Source organism: Phoenix dactylifera, chromosome 1 (assembly GCF_009389715.1).
Source record: "Phoenix dactylifera cultivar Barhee BC4 chromosome 1, palm_55x_up_171113_PBpolish2nd_filt_p, whole genome shotgun sequence".
Lineage (NCBI taxonomy): Eukaryota > Viridiplantae > Streptophyta > Magnoliopsida > Arecales > Arecaceae > Phoenix > Phoenix dactylifera.
In genome coordinates this window covers 15,212,050-15,232,111 of record NC_052392.1, presented here as the reverse complement: position 1 = coordinate 15,232,111, position 20,062 = coordinate 15,212,050, and the positions used below count along the sequence as shown (strand labels likewise).

At 40.0% G+C, this 20,062-nt stretch overlaps 2 protein-coding genes across 2 annotated transcripts; both read right to left on the bottom strand.

Moving 5' to 3' along the window:
• Window positions 1-1,284: 1,284 nt before the first annotated feature.
• LOC120111160 (transmembrane 9 superfamily member 11-like) lies at window positions 1,285-4,065 on the bottom strand. The gene is made up of 2 exons (XM_039127723.1): window positions 3,953-4,065; window positions 1,285-3,758 (listed from the first exon to the last, which is right to left on the bottom strand). Exon 2 carries the CDS (start codon window positions 3,745-3,747, stop codon window positions 1,744-1,746), a length of 2,004 nt encoding a protein of 667 aa, XP_038983651.1. The 5' UTR covers window positions 3,748-3,758; window positions 3,953-4,065; the 3' UTR covers window positions 1,285-1,743.
• Window positions 4,066-6,793: 2,728 nt separating this feature from the next.
• LOC103703662 (inverted formin-2) lies at window positions 6,794-14,136 on the bottom strand. Its single transcript, XM_008786585.4, has 5 exons — window positions 13,144-14,136; window positions 12,965-13,053; window positions 12,760-12,871; window positions 7,449-7,501; window positions 6,794-7,312 (listed from the first exon to the last, which is right to left on the bottom strand). The coding sequence occupies exons 1-5, from the start codon at window positions 14,117-14,119 to the stop codon at window positions 7,154-7,156; spliced, it is 1,389 nt and encodes a 462-aa protein (XP_008784807.2). The 5' UTR covers window positions 14,120-14,136; the 3' UTR covers window positions 6,794-7,153.
• Between the last annotated feature and the right edge of the window lie 5,926 nt (window positions 14,137-20,062).

Here is a 20,062-nt window from a genome sequence, read left to right as displayed (position 1 = left end):
TAGATTTTAAGGGTGGTGATATTTTAACCATGGGTAGCAAAGGCAAGGACTTGATAGCACTGCAAGTTAGATAGCTCCAAGAGGTCACTGAGTGGTACTACCAGGTTTTTGTTCTTCTTACTTATTTGCATGCTGATCTCGTTCGCCACCGCCACCTAATTGTCTCTCTCTCTAAACTCATATTTCATTTTCTTGACCGATCTCTTGGCCAATGCTTGTTCTTGGATAATTTATTAGCTATATAGATGGGAATAAAGAGGGTAATGTCACTACAAATAGCTAAGAATCATGGCTATGACAGAAGATCCTTTCATATGTATGATGGTACAAATAGTTCTTCCATCAATTGTATAATGGGCTCCACTATTAATCAGATGAAACATATTAGCCTATAAAATAGATGTCATTCATTAGCCAATCAAAGATGGAAATCATTCACCAATTACACAGCAGAACTCAACTTAATTTTGTCATTAAATAAAATAACATATATAATAAAGTTCAAGTGTATATTAAATATTTTCATGAGCATGTTCAAGGCTTGAAGTATATATTTTTAGGAGTCCTAAGGGATAGAAACTAAAAACACCACCACCAAACACAATAGCAGGGGACAAAAAAGAGGAAAAATACCTGAATCAACATCCATCCCTGCCTTTATTTTCTGTAGGTGCAAATATTACTTGCATTTATAATAACTTTTCTTTGGTGCATAACCAAAACGCTGCTATATACATTTCCAAACGTCATCCATCCAATTACAATATTTCTCTAGTCATTTCCAGGGTATGAACGCAAATTTTTTGATATAACTGTGCAGAATAGCTAGTAGTCTGCATTCTAAGTTAACACGGATGCAACTTCAGCATTCTATATGCGAAACTGCCAATATTTGACCAAAACACACATAACAGCAAGTCAGTTGACCTAAATTACAAAATAAGGTCATACTAAACATAGACGTACAGATGTACGAGAAAAACAAAGTCATGCAGATTGCGCCAAATTACAATTTAGATCAAACCATTCAACCTTATGATAAAAAGGTTATCTATTTAGAGTTGCTGCCTGATCTGAAATATTCAATATGTTTATCTCGAGGGTATCAAATCAAGAATGCCCGCCCATGCATCGTCTGCTTAAAATTACAGGCATAGACTTGCACCTACACATGTTTTTGAGTCATTTTTTCCATGCAGACTTCTTTAGGATTAGACCGCATTTGCAAATTAAGAAATAAGCTGAAAAGGAAAACCCAAAAGCTTGGCACACAGATTTCATCAGTTGTCTCAGTTGCAAAACAGAACCCATATATTTCTAATTTGTGTCTCAGTGCAAACAAGTACATAAGATATCTCAAACATTATAAGTGCAGTGAACAGATATTCCCAAATTGCCACTCAATACAAAGTGCACTAGACACAGGACTACACTAATAGCTTAACAAACTAAAAACAAACAAGGAGGGGGAAAGAAGCTTGACAAGTACATCCTATTACATCTGAAAGAGTCCAGAATGAAGGTAAGTGAAAGCTATGCTCCGATATAAAGACAATTAAAGAATCCTAAGAGCAAAAATCTAAATATTATTTTTTCTGAGTGCCAAAACTACAACAGCCCAATGAAGATGATAGAAACTGATATCCCTATTCATAGGTAGAGTATATTTTTCACTTTTCATCATGTCTCCAGTTGTACTCTTGGGGATGAGAAAGCACCTTGTTGTGGAACAGTGGAAGTAGCTCAATCTAATTTCACCGAGGAGAAGAGATAATGCACGAACCAGAATGAAGAAATGAATCCAATGGTGCCGGTTGCAAGCATGATAGCAATAACCATGAAGAGCGAGTAACCAAGGTAGAGAGTGGCAGATACAGGCCCACTTAAACTCTTAAGATCAAACACAAGATAGTTCACCGAGTACAAGAAGATATATATAGCCACTGATCCTGATGAGAAGAAGGATTTCCACCACCACTTCCAATCCTCCACACAGAGATGCATGTAAGTGAGGACCAATGAAACCTCGGCACACACAACCACAAGGAGAATCAACACAATAAAGAGAAAGCCGAAGACATAATAGACTCGACCCATCCAAATGCTAGACATTATGAAGAAGAGCTCAATAAAAAGGGTGCCGAACGGCAGGGTCCCAGCACCTAGAACCAGCAACCATGAGGGGTATTTTTGTGGAGGAATCTCGCGTGGGATCTGATTAGTTCTCACTGGGTACTCAATGTGGGGAGCTTTGGCCCCGAGGAATCCACCCACAAGTGTAAGAGGGACAGAGATGCAGAACCAAAGCAAGAGCAGCACGACAAACAAAGAAATAGGGATGGCCCCTGTGCTATGGCTACCCCACAAGAGGAAGTTTAGCATGGTCAGGATCAAGAAGGCAATACCAGGAAAGAAGCAAGAAACACGCCATGAAACTGAAACCCATCCAGAATGATCCCCACATCTGATAGTCTTCCAAATCCTAACAGCAACATAACCAGCAGCAATTCCAAGAACCATGTAGGAGAACAGCATACCAGTGATAAGAGTACCCCGAGAAGCAGGGGACATGAACCCAAGCGCAGCAAACAAGATGGTCACCACTGCCATGCCAAGAATCTGAACTCCGTCTCCCACCATCACACAGAGCAGCTGTGGATGGCTTGGAGCCCTGAAAACATCCCCTACCACAAGCTTCCATCCTGAGAGTTCCTCGTTCATCTGCGCCTGAGCCTCCTTGTCAAGCTCTTCATATCGGGTCAAATCCCTCCGGACAGTCCTCAAGAAGATAACAAGAACAATTCCAGCAAGGAAGGCAATGACCATGAGCGAATTGAGGATCGAGAACCAGTGAACCTTGGCTCCCTCCATCTTCAAGTAAGCATCCCATCGAGATGGCCACTTGATATCACTCTCCACAAAGGAGACCTCATAGGTGAAAACAACAGGCTGATTTTCTTTAATGGCCATGCCCACCGTCGTGGGATCGCACTGAATCTTTGCTGGGTACTTGTCGTACATCTTTAGATTCTTGATGGACTCTGAGTCATGCTGGAAACTGCAAGGGACGACTTCAAACCCTACCACCATCCATCCAGGAGAGCCCGAACCAGACTTGTCCAAGGTTGGGATCGCATCAGAGGCATCCCCAGCGCCCATCACCTTCGCCACATTGGTTTCCTCGTATTTGTGCACCAAGACTTTGAGCCTTAGGTGGTTGAACACATAGTAGGTGTCGGCGGCCCGGATCCCCACCGGGTACCCAGTCCACCGGAGAACGTATTCACCCTTCTTGGTATACCGGATCGCCGGAAGGTTATCAAGAATCAGATTCACCTGATACATCTCATCAATCCTCTTCTTGAGGAGATTGAAGTCTTGGGTGGACAAAGGACCGGTTCGGCAGAGGAGGATGTCGGACTCGTTGGTGAACATCTTGAAGCGGTAGGGGGAGTTCTCGATGCGGTCGCCCATGAGGAGCTCGCCGAGGTTCTCGGCGCTGTCCTTGATGCCTTCTTGGGGCTTACAGAAGGGGAGGCTGTAATAGCCGAAGGGGATCTCAGTGTCGATGGAGGTGAGCGAGTTCACCTTCACCGACAGGGTGTCGCCCGCCAGGTACTTGTGTGGGTAGCTCCCGGGGAGGTAAAACCCTTCTCCGGACGGGAAAACCAGTAAGGACAACAAGATCCAGAGCCTAAATCTCGAGAAGAAGACCATCTTGGCCCCGGATCTCGAAGCAAAACCCATTCTCCCCAGATCTGGAACGAAATTAAATCAAAGATCGATCAAATGATGCCAGATCTTAGGGTTTTGCTATGAACAATTCGCCGGAGCAGTATAAACTTTGTTTGGAAGCAAGAATTCGACGAAAAGAAACAAGAAATTGGAATCAAACCGGAAATTGGAATCAAACCGAGTAGGACATGGATCCATGAAGAAGAAAATAACTGACCTTTGACGAAGCCCCTTCGCTCGGAGCTCTTGGCAATGGGGGAGAACGAGAATTGGGGGTGAGTCCGAGATCGGAGAAGAGCAGGGCCGGGGAAGGCCTATGGGCGAGCGTTTTATAGCGCCTGGCGGTTCAGGGTTTGGAGGCTTTGGCTTGTAAAATTCCGATGCTACCCCTATTCCCCGGAGTGCCCTTGGCGGGTCGGCTTTTTGCTTCCGGAGAACCGGAAGGGTTCTGAGCACGTGCGGTTCGACAGCGGAAAGCTTGGTAGGTCCGAGAGAAGATTCCACGGTCCGGACCGGAGGCGGTTCGATTGGAGCTTGGATTATGGAAGAAATGGACCCGGTCCACGGTTTAAAAAGAGGGTACTGGGAATGTCGGTCGTGCTTGGATTCCAGCTAAGAAGTTCAGTTAAGCCGGCACTAAAGAGAATTCCCCGGTTAGAAAGGTCCAGGGCCCAGTTAAAAGTTTGAAACTTATGCCATGATGAGCTACTTGAATGTAAGTAATAAGTAAGTATTAAAGGTTTTAAACCTATTTATTTTATTCTTTTCAAAACCAGTCACTTATTTAAGCATATGAATTGAACTACTTTCTTTAAGATACCATTTCATGAGGTAGTTTCTCATTATGGGATGAGAAACTAATATTATGAAGAGTTTCTAGAGCAAGAAAGGAAAGGATCTCAGAAAGTTTGGAAGTAGTTTCAAATATATAGAAAACTTTTCATAAGGAAGTTGATGAAAAGCTTGTCCCTAATTTCATTTTTTTACAATTATAGCTAAATTATAAAGCTAACTTAGTTGCATAGAGTATATCTTACATTATAATAATCATTCATGATAACTATATTTAGTATTGATATATTTTTTTCCCTCCTGCATGCACTTATACCATCAGGTGACCAAGAGACACTTGCTACATTATATCACTGGTGGCAAAACAATTTTAATGTATCTATCAAGCATGAAATCTTCCACTTTTACTTGCAAATAAAACATGAGTCATATTGAACATGCAAGAAAAATAGACAGATCCACCAAGTCCTAGGCCCTTAGTCAGGCTTCATAATAGTTCCTGTATCAAAATGATATTGGTGATAGATGCCCTTGTACATGATTGCCCCTCCCCATCACCTTCTCTTTCTCTCTCTCTCTCCCATTCTCTGTCCCTCTCCTTGTCGGTTCATGGTTGGTTTACCAACTTGATATTTTTGTTTTATTTTTTTGCATATATTTTTGGGGGTGGTGGGAGGGGGACAGGGGGAGGGAGTTGAAGAAGGGCCTTGATTTAATTGAAAAAAAAAAAGGTGACCTTCTTAAATCTTTCATCTTCACGGATATGAAGAAACCGGCAATCAAATTTCCCTAATATTTATTTCTTCTACATAAAAACATTCTTAACTTTATATATAATTTTTAACAGGTTTTTTGCATGAATCCTTGTCTATTATATCTATATGCCAAAGTGTATTTATGCTTTGCCAAAAGTTTCTTTTTTTAAAGATATTGTTACCCTTGTATTATGTTCACTGCATTGGTTTGATAGGATTAAAGTAAAATCAACTCATCCATCTAAATTGTTTTGCCCTAATCTTATATGATATTTTAAAATATTGAAGGATTCGTGCTTATATATCCAATTAATATGTGTGTGTGTGTATGTATTTTCATTTTTATAGATAGCCAATAAATATGCTTTTTTAAATTAAAAATTTGAAGAGACAAATGATATAGCAATATTAGTATTTCTTTGAAGAATCATCTATCCTATAGGGGTAAATTTATAGATTCCATATTTCTAGACAACATTTGAGTTTCTAGAATGCCATAAGAACTAGATTTCTAGAAAGTGATCGAAGCATTTTAGTTTTTTTTAAGAAACATATTAATATATAAGTACTTTATGAAAAATATATGTCATTGCTAGTATCCAAACTACGGAGTTGAGATTAGTAAATGACCGAAATGAAGAGTTATAGTAAATATAAAAGCTCCAAACTTGGAAATAGAGCCGGAGAATTGTATGAAGTAGTTGATGTCAAATGAACTTGAGTTCGGATAAAACGACACCTAGCTAACATAAAAGCAAAAAAAAATGCTGAAGTTTGTCCGTCAATGGATCCTCCAATGTCTAAGTCAACTAGATTATAGAAAAATAAGGGGGGTTTGAGAGAAAAACATTGTTTCAAAGAAAAGAATGATGAGAAAAACATACTTGAAAGTTCTCTGGACCGTATGTTGTACACGTGGTGTCAACTATTCTGATCATGCAGTAATGACCAAGCCAACATAACCACCCTAAGATCGTGGCTATATTTTTAATAGGCATTATTGTTTTCAAATATACTTCAATGAGAGAGATGTCTCTTTTTTGTTGCTCGATTGCTTTCATCCGACCCATCGGCCAATATCAAGGTAATGTTTGCTTTGGACATTATTGAGATTAAGATGACATCTCGGATCGACAAATATTCGCCATATCAAAATGTATGGTCAATAAAAATATTATTCAAACAGGCAGACGAGGTGGAGAGTATCCAAACGCCAACCATACCCTTTGTCAACCTTTGAAGTATTAAAATTTCATTCTTAATCGTTTTAAATGGAGTCAAAACTTTGCCTCGGAAGTTCAGCCGATCACCACCAAAGTAATGAAACACTTGATAGGTGCCGTCATACCAAACTCGAGCCTTTGACTTTTGACAGCTATTGGCGGTAAATTGGGCCAAACACGGATGAACGCAGACTTCACTAATACAGGACACGAGCACTTCTTATCCCCACCCAAATTCTTAATGGCTGAGATGCATGTAAAGAATCTCATGAAAAAGTAGACTGGTAATACTCATAGAACGATGATTATATACGTAGCCGGATGAACATGGCATCATCTGCTGATTGGCTGCAGGTGGAATCGGAGACTTTCTGCAGCTAAGAAATGTATAGGACAACAGGAAAAAAAAAAAGACAACCAAAAAGATTAACCACCCACAAATGTATCCTAAAAATTTTGCTGTATCCTCTCTCAGGCTCGAAGAAAGCTAAAAGAAGAGTTCGCTGTCAATATTCGACGAGAGGAAGTAATTATCTTATCATTATTCAAAAACGAATGCCGCCTCAGCTGAAATAGATATCAAAACCATTATTAATAACAAAACCACCTTATCAAGACCCCAACTTCTGCTCCAAATAGGAATATCTTTTAGCTCTTATACTCAGGTGCCTTGTACTCCGGCACATCTCGGAGGCCAAGCCTTGACAGGACCATGCGGTAGGAATCCCAGTCTGTCCTTCGGAGATACTTGAGGTATTTCTTTCTCCTCTGGACCATCTCTTGGAGACCCTTTCTTGAATGCTTGTCCTGCATAATGGCAAAATTCCGTAAATTCGTGAAATGTGGCAAAATAAGTTAAAAGTTTTTAATATCACTTGGTGTTATCTATATAGATGCATCTGAAAATTAACAGAAAGAAAACCTAAACGAGGTTTCTATTTACCTTCTTATGTAAAACAGCTGACAGATGCTTAATTTTGGTTGTGAGTTGTGCAACTGCAAAATGGACAACAAACTCTCAAAACCATACAGCTTATCCAATAAAATCAACATTCGAAAGAGACAAATCACAGCATTAACAAACAATTACAGATCTAGCTGAAGTATTAGTCTTATAAGCCTAATGCAGTAAACTGAACATACAAATAAATGTAATTAGACTTCCTTGTAACCTGTGAATGCGCCCAAACTGATTAATCATGATGAAAGGGGCTTACCTATGACCTCAGACTAAACGAGCAGCTGAACAATAATTGTTGCGACTCAAGCAAATCGTTGGCACCAAACAGTTGACATATTGCTGGATTCAAGGACTTCTGCAAATAATTCACTACAAAGCTAGACTCTGTACAGGTCCCTCTAACCAACCCAAAATTAAGGTGCATGATGAAATTTGACTTATGCAATAACTTTTTCCATATATGTGGATTTTACTGATAATAATGATTAACAATTTAATATCTTCCACATAGTATCAAGTTTACCAGTTGGTAAACATTGATTATTATCTTTACCCTCTTTGAAATTGACATAAAATCACTCATATCATTTTAATTTACATGTCCTTGTGCTTGTAGGCCTTAATGGCAATGTCTTGATGTCACGCTCAAAAAATTTGGACCAGCTTGGGTCTCATTTCTCTTAATCTGGATTATCAACATTAATAGAGTGGAGGAAAATGGTAATATGGAGAAAAATTACGTTTTAAGAAGTTAAAATTAGCACTCATCAAATTACCCTAGTGAACCTCCCTCTCATAAAAAAAGGGCCATCGGCAACTGCTGGAATAGTGGGATTATTGCAGACTAACCACAGAAACATATAGGGGTAACAGAGACTTCAATAAGTTAGGGGGTATACATTCAAGCATGGATGAAAAGGGGGACTTGCTGTTTACGAACTCGGAGAGAGAGATCAAGATGTAATGACCTTTGGGCATCACATAGCAAAAGTGAAGGCCAGGCTGAGAAAATAACATTTTGAACATGAGCAGTCCAAAGGGCTATTATAATTATGATGCACCATCAAGAAAATTGTTGGTGTCATTGTTAGGGCACCTAGTTCCAGCCATCTGTCAATCAATTCATAAAGGTTCAGGAACCTGGCAGATATCCAATGCATGTCAGACATTACAAATTGCATATTTTCAGAAATTTTGTAAGTTAACTAAACAATTTTAGTTTAACCAAAACATTACACACTTTTCTAGTTGAATATTTTAGAGTGCTCTGCCTTTGAAGCTCTGGAGAGGATTTGTTTTCTCTGATAGTGATGGTTAAGTGGTTAACATTAGTAGAGGTTTTAGAATCTCAATTACAAGGATCAGTAACCTTGGTGACGATACTATATCTGATGGTGAATATGAATAGCATTCTACCTCCTATCTACTGATATACTAAAAGGAAAGTCACCTTTTCTCATACACAATCAATCATGACTATTTTATGACTTCCTCGATCCAATCTGTAACTATCAACTCATTTAGGACTCCAAAATCACCCAATAAGGACCTAATATCATCCCATTAGTTGCAATGACACTAAAATTAAAAATCAGTTCTATCTTAAAAAGTCAGCATGCTAGAATTACTATGCAGCAGAATGCTTCCCCTGGATCAAACAATCAAAGAGGCCTTCCGTGAATAGATTTTCAATACATCAACTCAACTCCCTGTTGTACAGATAAGATATCATTTCCAGAAAGATCAAAAAGTCATTTTGTTAATCGTGGATCCAATATTCCATGCTCTTTAATTTGATGTCTTGTAACTGCATGATCAATTGGCAACAGAAAAGAAGCTCAAATTTGAAAATACCATGATATGGTCCTAACTCCTAAGCCAATAAATCTACATGCCAAATGGTACAGAATGGACTTGTATCATTATTTATCAACATGCCATAAGGTCGCTAGAAAATAAAGGGATCCATGTAATTGTTTATCAATCTATACCACAGAGCATTGCATCACAATAATATGTTAGTCACTCATTGAATCATGCCAACTATTCCCTAGTACATAACAAACTATAATATGCAACAGAAGACTATACCCATGTAACTTATCATGATACAGCTAGAGACCAGGAAAGGAACATTACCCAAGATTGTCAACAATAAGTACACTGAGAAATAGGAGATTGTCAAGACTTTGAGAAAATAAGGCATTTTAATATGATGGTAAAACGTGCAATTCTAATGTGTCCAAGGTCACTTTTTCATGCGGTTATCAGTAAAATTAGTCAAGAAAGCCTAAAATCTAAAGAAAAAAAGATGATCACAAATTTATCAAGAATGGCTGGATAACCATGAGAGTGTTTCTTCCATCACCAATTTGTCGCAAGTTTTTCCATCCATGGTGTTTGTTCGGATACAGACTGGAATGGCCCCCATGTCCATCAATCAAAAAGAGGATTAAAGAAAACAAGAGGAAGCTTGAGTTGTGCAACACAGATTACTTATTCAAATAATATGAATACAGGAGTTGTTACCTGTTCCATAGAAAAAATCATGTTATTAAAGAAACTATTTGTAGAAAGGAAATGATTTACTATTTAAAGTTTTCACCAAGATTCATGATAAAAAGACGATTTCCTTGGATTTTCTGGAAGTTTTTTCTAAAATAAAGTTTTCCTGTTGATTGTTTAGTACTGCTGAATATACAGAGATAGCTCTATTTTCCAAATATCATGATAATTGTATTTTTCCTTTTTTCTGTCTTAGACTTTCTTCCTTCCTAATTCATACAATTATTGATTTTAGACCTACAAACTTGGTCCAGAAATATGACTTTCAACCATGTGATAAACATCCACTACAAATACCCATCTATATACTTATAGTTTTATCACTTTGCTAACTCTTACCATAATGGGTTTGTCCGGACATTAAATGATTTTCTGTTAAGTTACCACCATAAGTACCATAGCATATCGGCAAATGATTTTTCAGAGCAAGGGATGGAGACCTACATATACTATAATTAACCAGATCCAGATTTTTAAAAATGCACCTATAACAACCCAAGACCTCACCCAAAATGACTAGCCAGAAGATATTATTTGGGTTCCTTAATCCTGCATAAGTACCTAAGATCTACCCAGTGAATAACCGATGTGGGACTAAACACATGCCCGCACAAGTCCTCACATACTCTTCCAATTTAAGCTCTGACGTCCTCGTCAGGATTCAAATCCACTCAAATCTAATCACAAGCACCACGATCGGCCCCTAGTCAATCCCAATGGATCCATGTTGCAGTGTCTCCTAGTCCACGTAGGTTATGAGGCGGGTCCGCTCTGATACCATTTGTAACAACCCAGGACCTTACCCAAAATGACTAGCCGGAAGGTATTATTTGGATTTCTTGATCCTGTATAAGTACTCAAAATTTACCCAGTGAATAATCGATGTGGAAGTAAACACATGCCAGCACAAATCCTCACAACACCATCCAAGAATCAAACTCAGAACCTCTGGCTCCTATATAGAGGGTGTGACCACGAGGACAACCCCAGTTTATCATATAAGGAAATGCATAATCTACAAAATGTGATAATTGATAACATCACCTGTTCAACTATCAATGGAATTACTTATGGAAACCCAACCGCACATCCCTCTACAATGAGTCGATTTCAATTACTTGAAGAAAGATGAGTGTTGTCAAAATCCTCCATTGCATATCGTAAAACCAAAAGGCGCTCTAATAAGTAGTAAGAAGAAACAGGATGTGAAACCACTCCTAAGACCGCCACCTCGAGTATCAAAGAAAGTCCTTAACTTTAATGCTTAGTATTGATGTGTTACTGAGATAACGTATTAAATCTGATTTTCTCCCTTTTCCCTCAAAACCAATTCAAAATTTCTAACAATAAAACCTCCTTGATAAAGCATGATTGTTAGATATAAATCACTCACTAACACTTCTTTTTAATTAATTAAGACTTAGACAAAAATTATATATGCACAATTATAAAGATAAGGACAAGAAGGAATGGAGATCAAGTGACCGTTTTAAATAGTAATTTTGGAAATCTAAAGTTCAGGTCCTAGAGGAGTATAGCAAATGAATAGATGGATTGATTCAACAATAGCATATATATATATAGATTAGATGATAAGTATCAGTTTATTAATACAGTGTTATGATGCTTCTTGGACAAAAAGAGGAACATCTAGTGTGCCGTGATCTCTTTTTCTTTTTCATAGGTTCAGTTATTCGGATTCATGAAAATGAAATGTGTATGTAGTTTTTCTTTCCAATTGTAACTTGTTAAATAGAATGATAACTTCAATAACATGTGACATACTATAACTCAAGAAGCTCTTGGAGGGACAAAGCCAGGATATTTCTAAACAATTTGGGCCCCTAGAGTTATAAGTATACACCATCGTTAAGATTATAAAATTGTAATAAACAACTACTTGGATAGTTACCTTCTATCAGGAGCCATACCTTCCACAAACAAACTTTCAACCTCATGCTATGATCTCAGCCTTTGCAACCTTTTCAAAATACAGTTATCTATTATTCAATCAATCACTACTCATTTTCTATGCCATTTCCCCCCTACCTAAGACACTTTCTCTTATGGTCCTCCTGTATTCAATTCCATTTTTTTTTTGGGCCCCTGTCTATAACTTTTATTCCTATAACAACCCCAGGGGATATTTTTAACTAACCATTTTCTAAAAGGATTTTTTTCTTTTTTCAGCCAATTCATTGCCAAACATCTGGAGGTATGATAGGATCGTGATACTACCATCATGGTTCCATTTGACTATACTTTATGCAACTTAAGTTATAAGTTGTGTTTTTCTTTCCTTCATCTTTTTTCTGGTGAGGAAAAAGAGATCACATAATAGAAGAACTGATCGATTCAAACATTTCTCTTATTGGTCTTTGCATTAAAACAAACAGTCCTTCATAAACAACAGTAAAATCAATCAACTCAAACACTTTGCTTATTAGTTTGTCTATTATTTCAAATATTTTCAAAATGAAGATGATACTATTTGCTACTGCTTATATTGTTTATTAAGTTGTCACAGAGGAAAGTCTAGGATTAATTGATATATTTCAGAATCACTATTGTAAGTTATATTAGACAGAAATAGCATTCTAACCTATTGGATCAGCATCATCTCTGTACTCTTGCAATGAAATTCAGCAGATAATATTGAGCATCGAACCATACGTAATGATTGATGGCAATTAGATAGAATATTAAACGGGCTTAATCTGCCCTTTACCTTGAACACGTGCAGAACCACAATCTGACTCGGACAACTTAAATTCATCTCTGACTCTCTTGAGCTCCAACTTCAACTTCTCCGCCGAAGACATGTGATCCGGATGGAAATACTGCAAGAATCAAACTCGAAAAAGTATTATATTTGAGCCACCAAACATCATTACAAGCATTCAGGAGACTCGGATTAAATGCACCCAACATACCCTCTCCAATAAATGCTCCTGTGGGGGTTTTAGCTTGAAAGTTGGAGTCACCTGCCCGCCAAGATTTATCAAGGTCGACAGCCTCTGCACTGATCATATGCAAACAAGCACGGATAAAATTTCTAAATTACAAGGATTTAATGTAAACAAACAAACGAATCTGGTGAAGGGAAAGTTACTGTTGGCCTTTTTAGTGGCATCGGCTTCTTTAAGCCTCACAAGGCTCTCCCGCAGATCCCTGAAGGAGACCCCTCCCATCCTTGACTCAGTCTCCTTCTCCTCCAACTCCCTAAGCTTTGCAAGCCTCTCATTCAACTCGCTAAGTGAGAACCAATCCTTATCCCCCTTCGTGGCTTCCTCCGGCCTCAGCTTCCGGAGCTTCTCGCCCAGCTCGTCATAGCTATACATCTTCACAAACTCCGTCTTCAGCGCCTTCGACTCTCGGTCCCCCTCCCCCTTCTTCTCCCTCAATTCCTTCCCAAAAATAGACTCCGGCAGCGTCTCCCTCCCTCCAATAAGCGACGGACCCTTCTCCGCCTCCCCCGCCGGGCTCCTCAAGCTATCCTGAAATGCTTTGAAATCGAAGCCGCGGGGCCCTGTCTGGTCTCTCGGGGAGGCCCGGAACTGCCGTAAACTCTCCCTGATGGAGTCAAAGGAGACTCTTGCGCCCTTCTCGGACGGCCCCCATTCGCCAGCGCCGCCGCCGTCGGTCTTGTTGAGGACGTTGTTCTTGAAGAGCTCCTGGAAGGAGATCGTGGGCGGAGACGACGGGGGGCGCTCGCCGGATGGCGGCGGAGGGCCTCCGCCGGATCGGAGCCGGAATCCGGCAAGGTGCTTGCGGATCTCCTCGAGAGAGGCGGCTGGGCCGGGTTTGGGGGAGGAGAGGGGAGGCGGCGGCGGAGGGTCGGTGGGAATCCGGCGGGGAGGGGTGGGCGGGGACTTGAGCCTCTCCTTGATGTCGCTGAATAAAGAGGAATAAGGCGGAGAGGGGGGAGGAGGAGAGTCTTCGTTGTCCCCGCCGCCGCCGCCTCCATTGGAGTCTGAGTCCGCCGGAGGCGGCGGAGGAGGAGGAGGGGAAGAGGAGGAAGAAGAGAAGCGCCCGAGGGATGGGAGGGGGGCTAGGGTTTTGGGTCTGAGCCTGAGATGGAGGGCCATGGCAACGGGGTTTAGGGTTCTGAGTGGGGTGCCTAATGGAGGATATGCTGGTGGCCGATACCGATACCGATACCGACAGATATGTCGGTCCGGATGAAAAACTTCGTGTACAGAATGGAGCCGCAACAGTTGGATCGGTAACAAAAATGGACGGCTATGATCTCTGCTGGAGCTGCATCAATCAGCCAAAGGTCCTGCATCGTTTTGGCATGCCGAAAGAACTCGTCCATCACCACCAAGGTGGTAGCCCAGTTGGAACGGAGCGTTTGCTTCCAACCAAGTGGTTCCAGGTTCGAAACGCGCGGGCGTCGATTAAATTTGGGGACCGGATGCCCCATGCCTGGACACGGGGTCTGGAAGCGCTACTGGTCGGCTGGTAGCCTGAGTGGTGCCAGGTATGACGTACTCACACGGAGGGTCGGGTCGGGTAACTGAGCCGGCCCACGGGTGGGGAGGGTATGAGTAAAATAGGTCGGGGTGCCCAACACACGACTCGGTCTACCCGCATCGAACATTCTCCTGGCGGAGTGGGGGCCCAGTGGTCGGGGCTGCTACGCGGGGGTGGGCTTGTCCCTTCCTCCCCCCTTCCCCTTTTGTTTAGCCAAAAAAAAAAAAAAAAAAAAAAAAAAAAAAGAACTCGTCCATCTGAAGAGCAAGTCAACATGATCACGTTTTCACAATTAGAGCTAACTCCATCCACTCTAACCTAAAAACCTAAGCCAAGCACTAAATTTCATTTTTTAATTATAACAACCGTCTCATGACATAATAAACTTGTGTTGAAATTTTTATACCTAAGGATATTTGTTTCGCGGGAATTGGAGAAGGTAAAGTATGGTTAGCAGAAAAATGAAAATAAATTTTATGTTTGGTTAAAGTTTTCAGAGAAAAAAAAAAAGAATATAGTATTCTCATAAAAATCAGATTTTTATATTTTATATGAAAGAAAAATCTATATGGAACATTAAAAATATTCTCACAGGCTGAAAATTAGAGTATTTTTTTCCAAATATACCATTAAAAGCTTTTAGATAGAATGTGGTAAGATCTTTTCCTTTAATAAGAATATAATATATATTTTACATAATTTTCTTATGAAAGTGGATGCTCAATTAAATATAAGTTATTTTAGAATGAGTCACCTTCTTAAGATTAACCAAATATTCAAATCATTTTTTTCAGACATCATATATCTAGGCATCAGATTTTTAAAAAAAATATTTCAGTGATGAAAAATTCATCCCACGAGCTAAATGAGCTCTAGATGTAAAAGAATGCTGCCACCTTCACTTAATAATTTTCTCAAATATGGCATAAAAATTTATTTTTTAAATGCCAAACATGGTAAGTAGATAATTTATTTGAGGCTAATGCTTTGCTCAAAAAAAAAAAAAGAGAGAGGCAGCATTTTGAAATGTAAATACTAGCAAGTAGAAGCATCCATAGCACATATTTGCGGCCGGATGTTGAGTCTATGGCTTAAAAGAAATGTTATAGAATTGAATTGGATGTTATAATAGCTTGGTGTAGACCCTGCCAACGGAGAATAATAATTGGTAAAGATTATGGCCATCGCCAGTGGGTTATAATAGCTCGGCATATGGCCCTGCCAACGAATAATAGTAGTTGGTAAAAATTACGACCCTATCACAGATAATAATAGTGACCATAGTTGTACTACTGTTTGAAAGTACGGATTTCAAAGCATGAATAATAGCAAGAATTTTATATGATGCATATTCATATTTATGAACTTGTATGACTGGCGAGGCCCATAATTTTTGCCAACTATCATCCATCATATTGCCATGCAAATATCGCTGGTATATCAAATATATCAAATTGAAAAATAGAGGTCAGTCATTCAATTTCGAGATAGAATGTATTGCCATCCAACCATGCACAGCCCTTTATAATGCAAAACATGCATCGCAGAAAATTCTGACTCTATGTTCACTAACTAATTGCTTGGAGCTTAGCCCATTACGTTTCAGAAATTTCTTCTAGCTCCTTGGAGCTCCATTGTGGAAGAGAAAATCATAATTAAGCAAATGCTTGCAGATTGCGACGTGGGAAACTATAGCACTCATCGTGCATGGCACCTAAAACATTATTTTGGAGCCTAACACTGTGCATGTCTCCCTTGAGACAAGCCCTCCACCGTCGTCCTCCGTCCTGCCAAGCTCCCCTCGATAATGTCGAAGGTGTTTGCAGGAGACGGTGAAGGAGAAGAGCGGGTGGAATTTGTCGCTAATACAAGATTTAGGCTATTTCTGCCCCATGACCGTCGAGCTGGATAAGAGATCTTCTTATTGCAAGGTGAGGCCTTGGAGCAACCTCGAGGGTCATGCAATGCACACCCGCAGTTGCGATGGTAAGGCCTTCGTCGGATCTCCAAGTCCGAGGCGGCGATGCAACCCCCGAAGACGCACCGGAGAAACGCATTAGCTCCGGCGGCCATCGTCTTCGTCAGTGCAGCGCCGCCCCTTTGAGCTCTTTGCTGTTTTGGTTCGACGGTCTTCCATAGCCGGGCTTGCGGCTATATTTATCGCTGAAATAGTGAGCAAGGGACGACAAAGTTGGCAACCAAACTTCCAAGGCTTGGCCTGGGGGTTTCCGCCCTAGAATTTAGCAAAGCTCGTCGCCGTGAAACAAGGGTTGCCGAGGAGACCGGCTAACCTTGTTGAACCTCGTGGATAGGAACTTGTTGGTGATAGAAATGGACAAAGGAGGGAGGAGCTCGTTCAACACACACACACACAAAGAAAAGGAAAACATAGGAGAGAAGAGCATGGGCCTTGCCGACCATTTGTTTTATTGTGGAAGTAGTTTGGTTGTTTTACCTACAAGCGGCCTCTCAGCTAAAGTCTTCAAAATAAATTACCCGAGTTTGAGAGGGCCCATCTATATATCTAACAAAATATACCTAGGAATTATTTGGTTCACAGAAAAAAAAATAAAAATAAAAAATATTTTTCTCGAAAGGTTGATGCTTGGATTTATGATGTATGAAAAAGTTATTTTTGCATGTTTGATTATTAACCATGACAAAATGATACAATTTAAAATGGCTTATGTTTGGTTGAGCATCTAAATTCCTGAGAAAGTTACGTAAAATATCTTGACGGAGAACTACCTCGGCCATAGATAAGCAGCCGACTATCCAACATAAACTCCTCGGTCCCAATCGAAAAGCCGATCTACCGAGGAGTCATCGATCGGGCATGACAATTGGCACGTGTCAACAAGGGCTGATAGTCCCAATAATCAACAGCCCTGGTAGTCCGTTGTCCCCAGCCACGGTGGTATCATATCCTATGTCCCACTAGCATACACTGCCGCCCACGTGGACTAGCAGCTGCGTCACAATTATACCACCGACCACTATCTAGCTATCATTACACGCCACGTTAGCCTAGGTAGCGACAAACTGACTTTTCTATAAGAAGAGTAACCCGAGAGACCTCAAGTATGCAATATGTATGCAACCTTACTTATAAAGCAACCCTCTACTGAAACTCTTTTCCTTCCATATTGTTGCTCCATTGTTCTGACTTAGGCATCAGAGAGTTCCCTACCAAAAACTCTCTAGCAAGCTGACTTCTTACATGCCACCCAGCGAAGGAAACTAGCACCCGACACCTCAACCAACATGCTTAGCCATCTCCAGTCAACCTTAGGGTCGTCCGAGTTGTATTTGCATCTCGATCCGAATTCTGGGGCAATATACATGTTATATCCTTAATAAAGGAAAGATCTTACTCTATTCAATCTAAAATCTTAAGGATATTTTTAGCAAAAAAAAAAATCAGTTCCTAGCCAATAAGAATTGGACTTTTCTATATCTCACATAAATTTTGCTTTTTCAGAAAATATGAAAATCTTATTTTCATGGACAAGCTACTTTCTATCTCCGTTTTTAAAAACTCCAACTAAATATAAGATATTTTTCTATTTTTTTTTGTTGAACGTACTTTTTTTTTCTCCTATGAACCAAACGAGTTCTTAAAATTATATACTATCATGCCCCATTTCTTGTTTCCATCGACCTGCAAAATTTATGCTTAACTCAGCTATAATTTAAGAGGTATGGGCCCAATCGCAGGCTATATATGTAGACTTTCGTGAGACTAATCAAGTAGCTGATTTGATCGGCATGGCGGTGGCTCAGACGGAACGACTTATACCTGGATCCATAACTACTACCGCAATAATAAGCTCCTGAACTAGGCTAACAAGGAGGCAATGGGCTGTGTACACAGAGTGATCAATACGCAATTCCGTTTACTTGCCAAAGGAAAAGGAGCAAGATATCCGACGATTTTGTGCTTTCTCAAAGATCATGGGCGACAAAACATGAAAGAAGTGTTTCTTTATACGTTTGGCATGGTAGGTGTGGTGAGGTTTGACTGGTTTAACTCGAGCCAACACAAACAAGAATTGAGTTAACATGTGAGCTCAAACTCGGATCCAGAACTCTGTGAAGGCTTCTTCTGGATGATGTTTTCCAGCCTTCACCTGGTGGATTAGGCAATGATTTAGCAATCAAGAATGTAGGTTGATTAGCCGACGAGCTAAAATTTATATTGTTTGGACCAGGTCATTAGGCTGGTCATGTGAAAAGTTTTGCACATTCTCACCTCAAGCTTGGCTCATCTTGCATTTCCATTCTCATCCTTAAATTAGCATTATTGGGCCCTAAATTTGTCATACGTCTCGAACTCTAATAGGTAAATAGTTTGAGTATAGGTGTTGGTGCATAGCTTGGAAGCCATCCAACTTGCAGCTCCGTGCCATGAAGCTTTTGTTATAGATAAGGATACCAAGCAAATTACTTCTGAGTTCACATCATCATAAAAAAAGAAAGATATTTTTTTTTTGCTTTTAACACGAGCACTAGATTGGCTAACTTAGATGTGCTCTGCTCTTGATTATATTCGATAAGATGGATACCAACGCCCATCTGGATTTCATGACCATTTGTTGCATTAAATACTGAATTAACAAGAATGATGTGAAAGCAAGCAATCATTCTACCATGAAATTCGTGTACGTGTTACAAAAGTCACTTTTGATGAAATGGTCAGGACTTGGATGGACGTCACCAAATTATTTGCGCAAAAAAAAGAAAAAAAAAAACTCTATCCAGTAAAAGCTTGTCTGATCCTGTTTTTAATTATCATTTCCAAAATATTTTTTCATTTTTTTTTGTAATGAAATTATTTATGAACACTTCCACCATCTTTACCGCGGCCACCATAACTGATGGCGGCCATACCATTGCCGCTCGACAACTAGCCATCATTGCTATCTTTATCACCATCTCCTTCATTGCCCGACCAGTCGCCACCACCTTAACCCCTACTACAACGTAGATAAGTATAAATAAATTTTAAATTTTACTTTTAACAAAAGTAATACCAAGCCATATCTAAGTTTTCCCGACATGTCTGTTGTTTAATAGAATAACTAAATGAAAGAAAAAGTCTCGCACTGCATGCCTTAATTACTAAGTTGGTCTTATTAGATGGCTGATCTAGTTTTAAAGTAATCCAAGTGGCCATATATGGTATGCTGACTTTTTTTTTTTTTGGGTAAATTGGATAAATTAACAGTTGTAGACTCCAGAGTAAATACATTCATATGAAGCAGAAAATGTATACCGTCTCATTTGAAAAGCTAATGGATGGACTAAAGCCATCAGGGTCATAGGAGGTGGCGAAGGAGATCTTAGTTCGAACGCTAGAGAAGTGGAAGGCCTCGTGGGGGTTATTGGTGGAGGAGTTGGATGAAGAGGAGGGCTCGAGGACGGAGCGCCAAGAGCTAGGGGTGGTGGCATCGCCAGAGGTGGGGCTCCGATCGTCAAACTTGTGGGGTTCGAAGTCCAGAGAGTCCTTGAGATTGTCATTCATGATGATGAGGACGAAGGGAAGGAGGGCATAG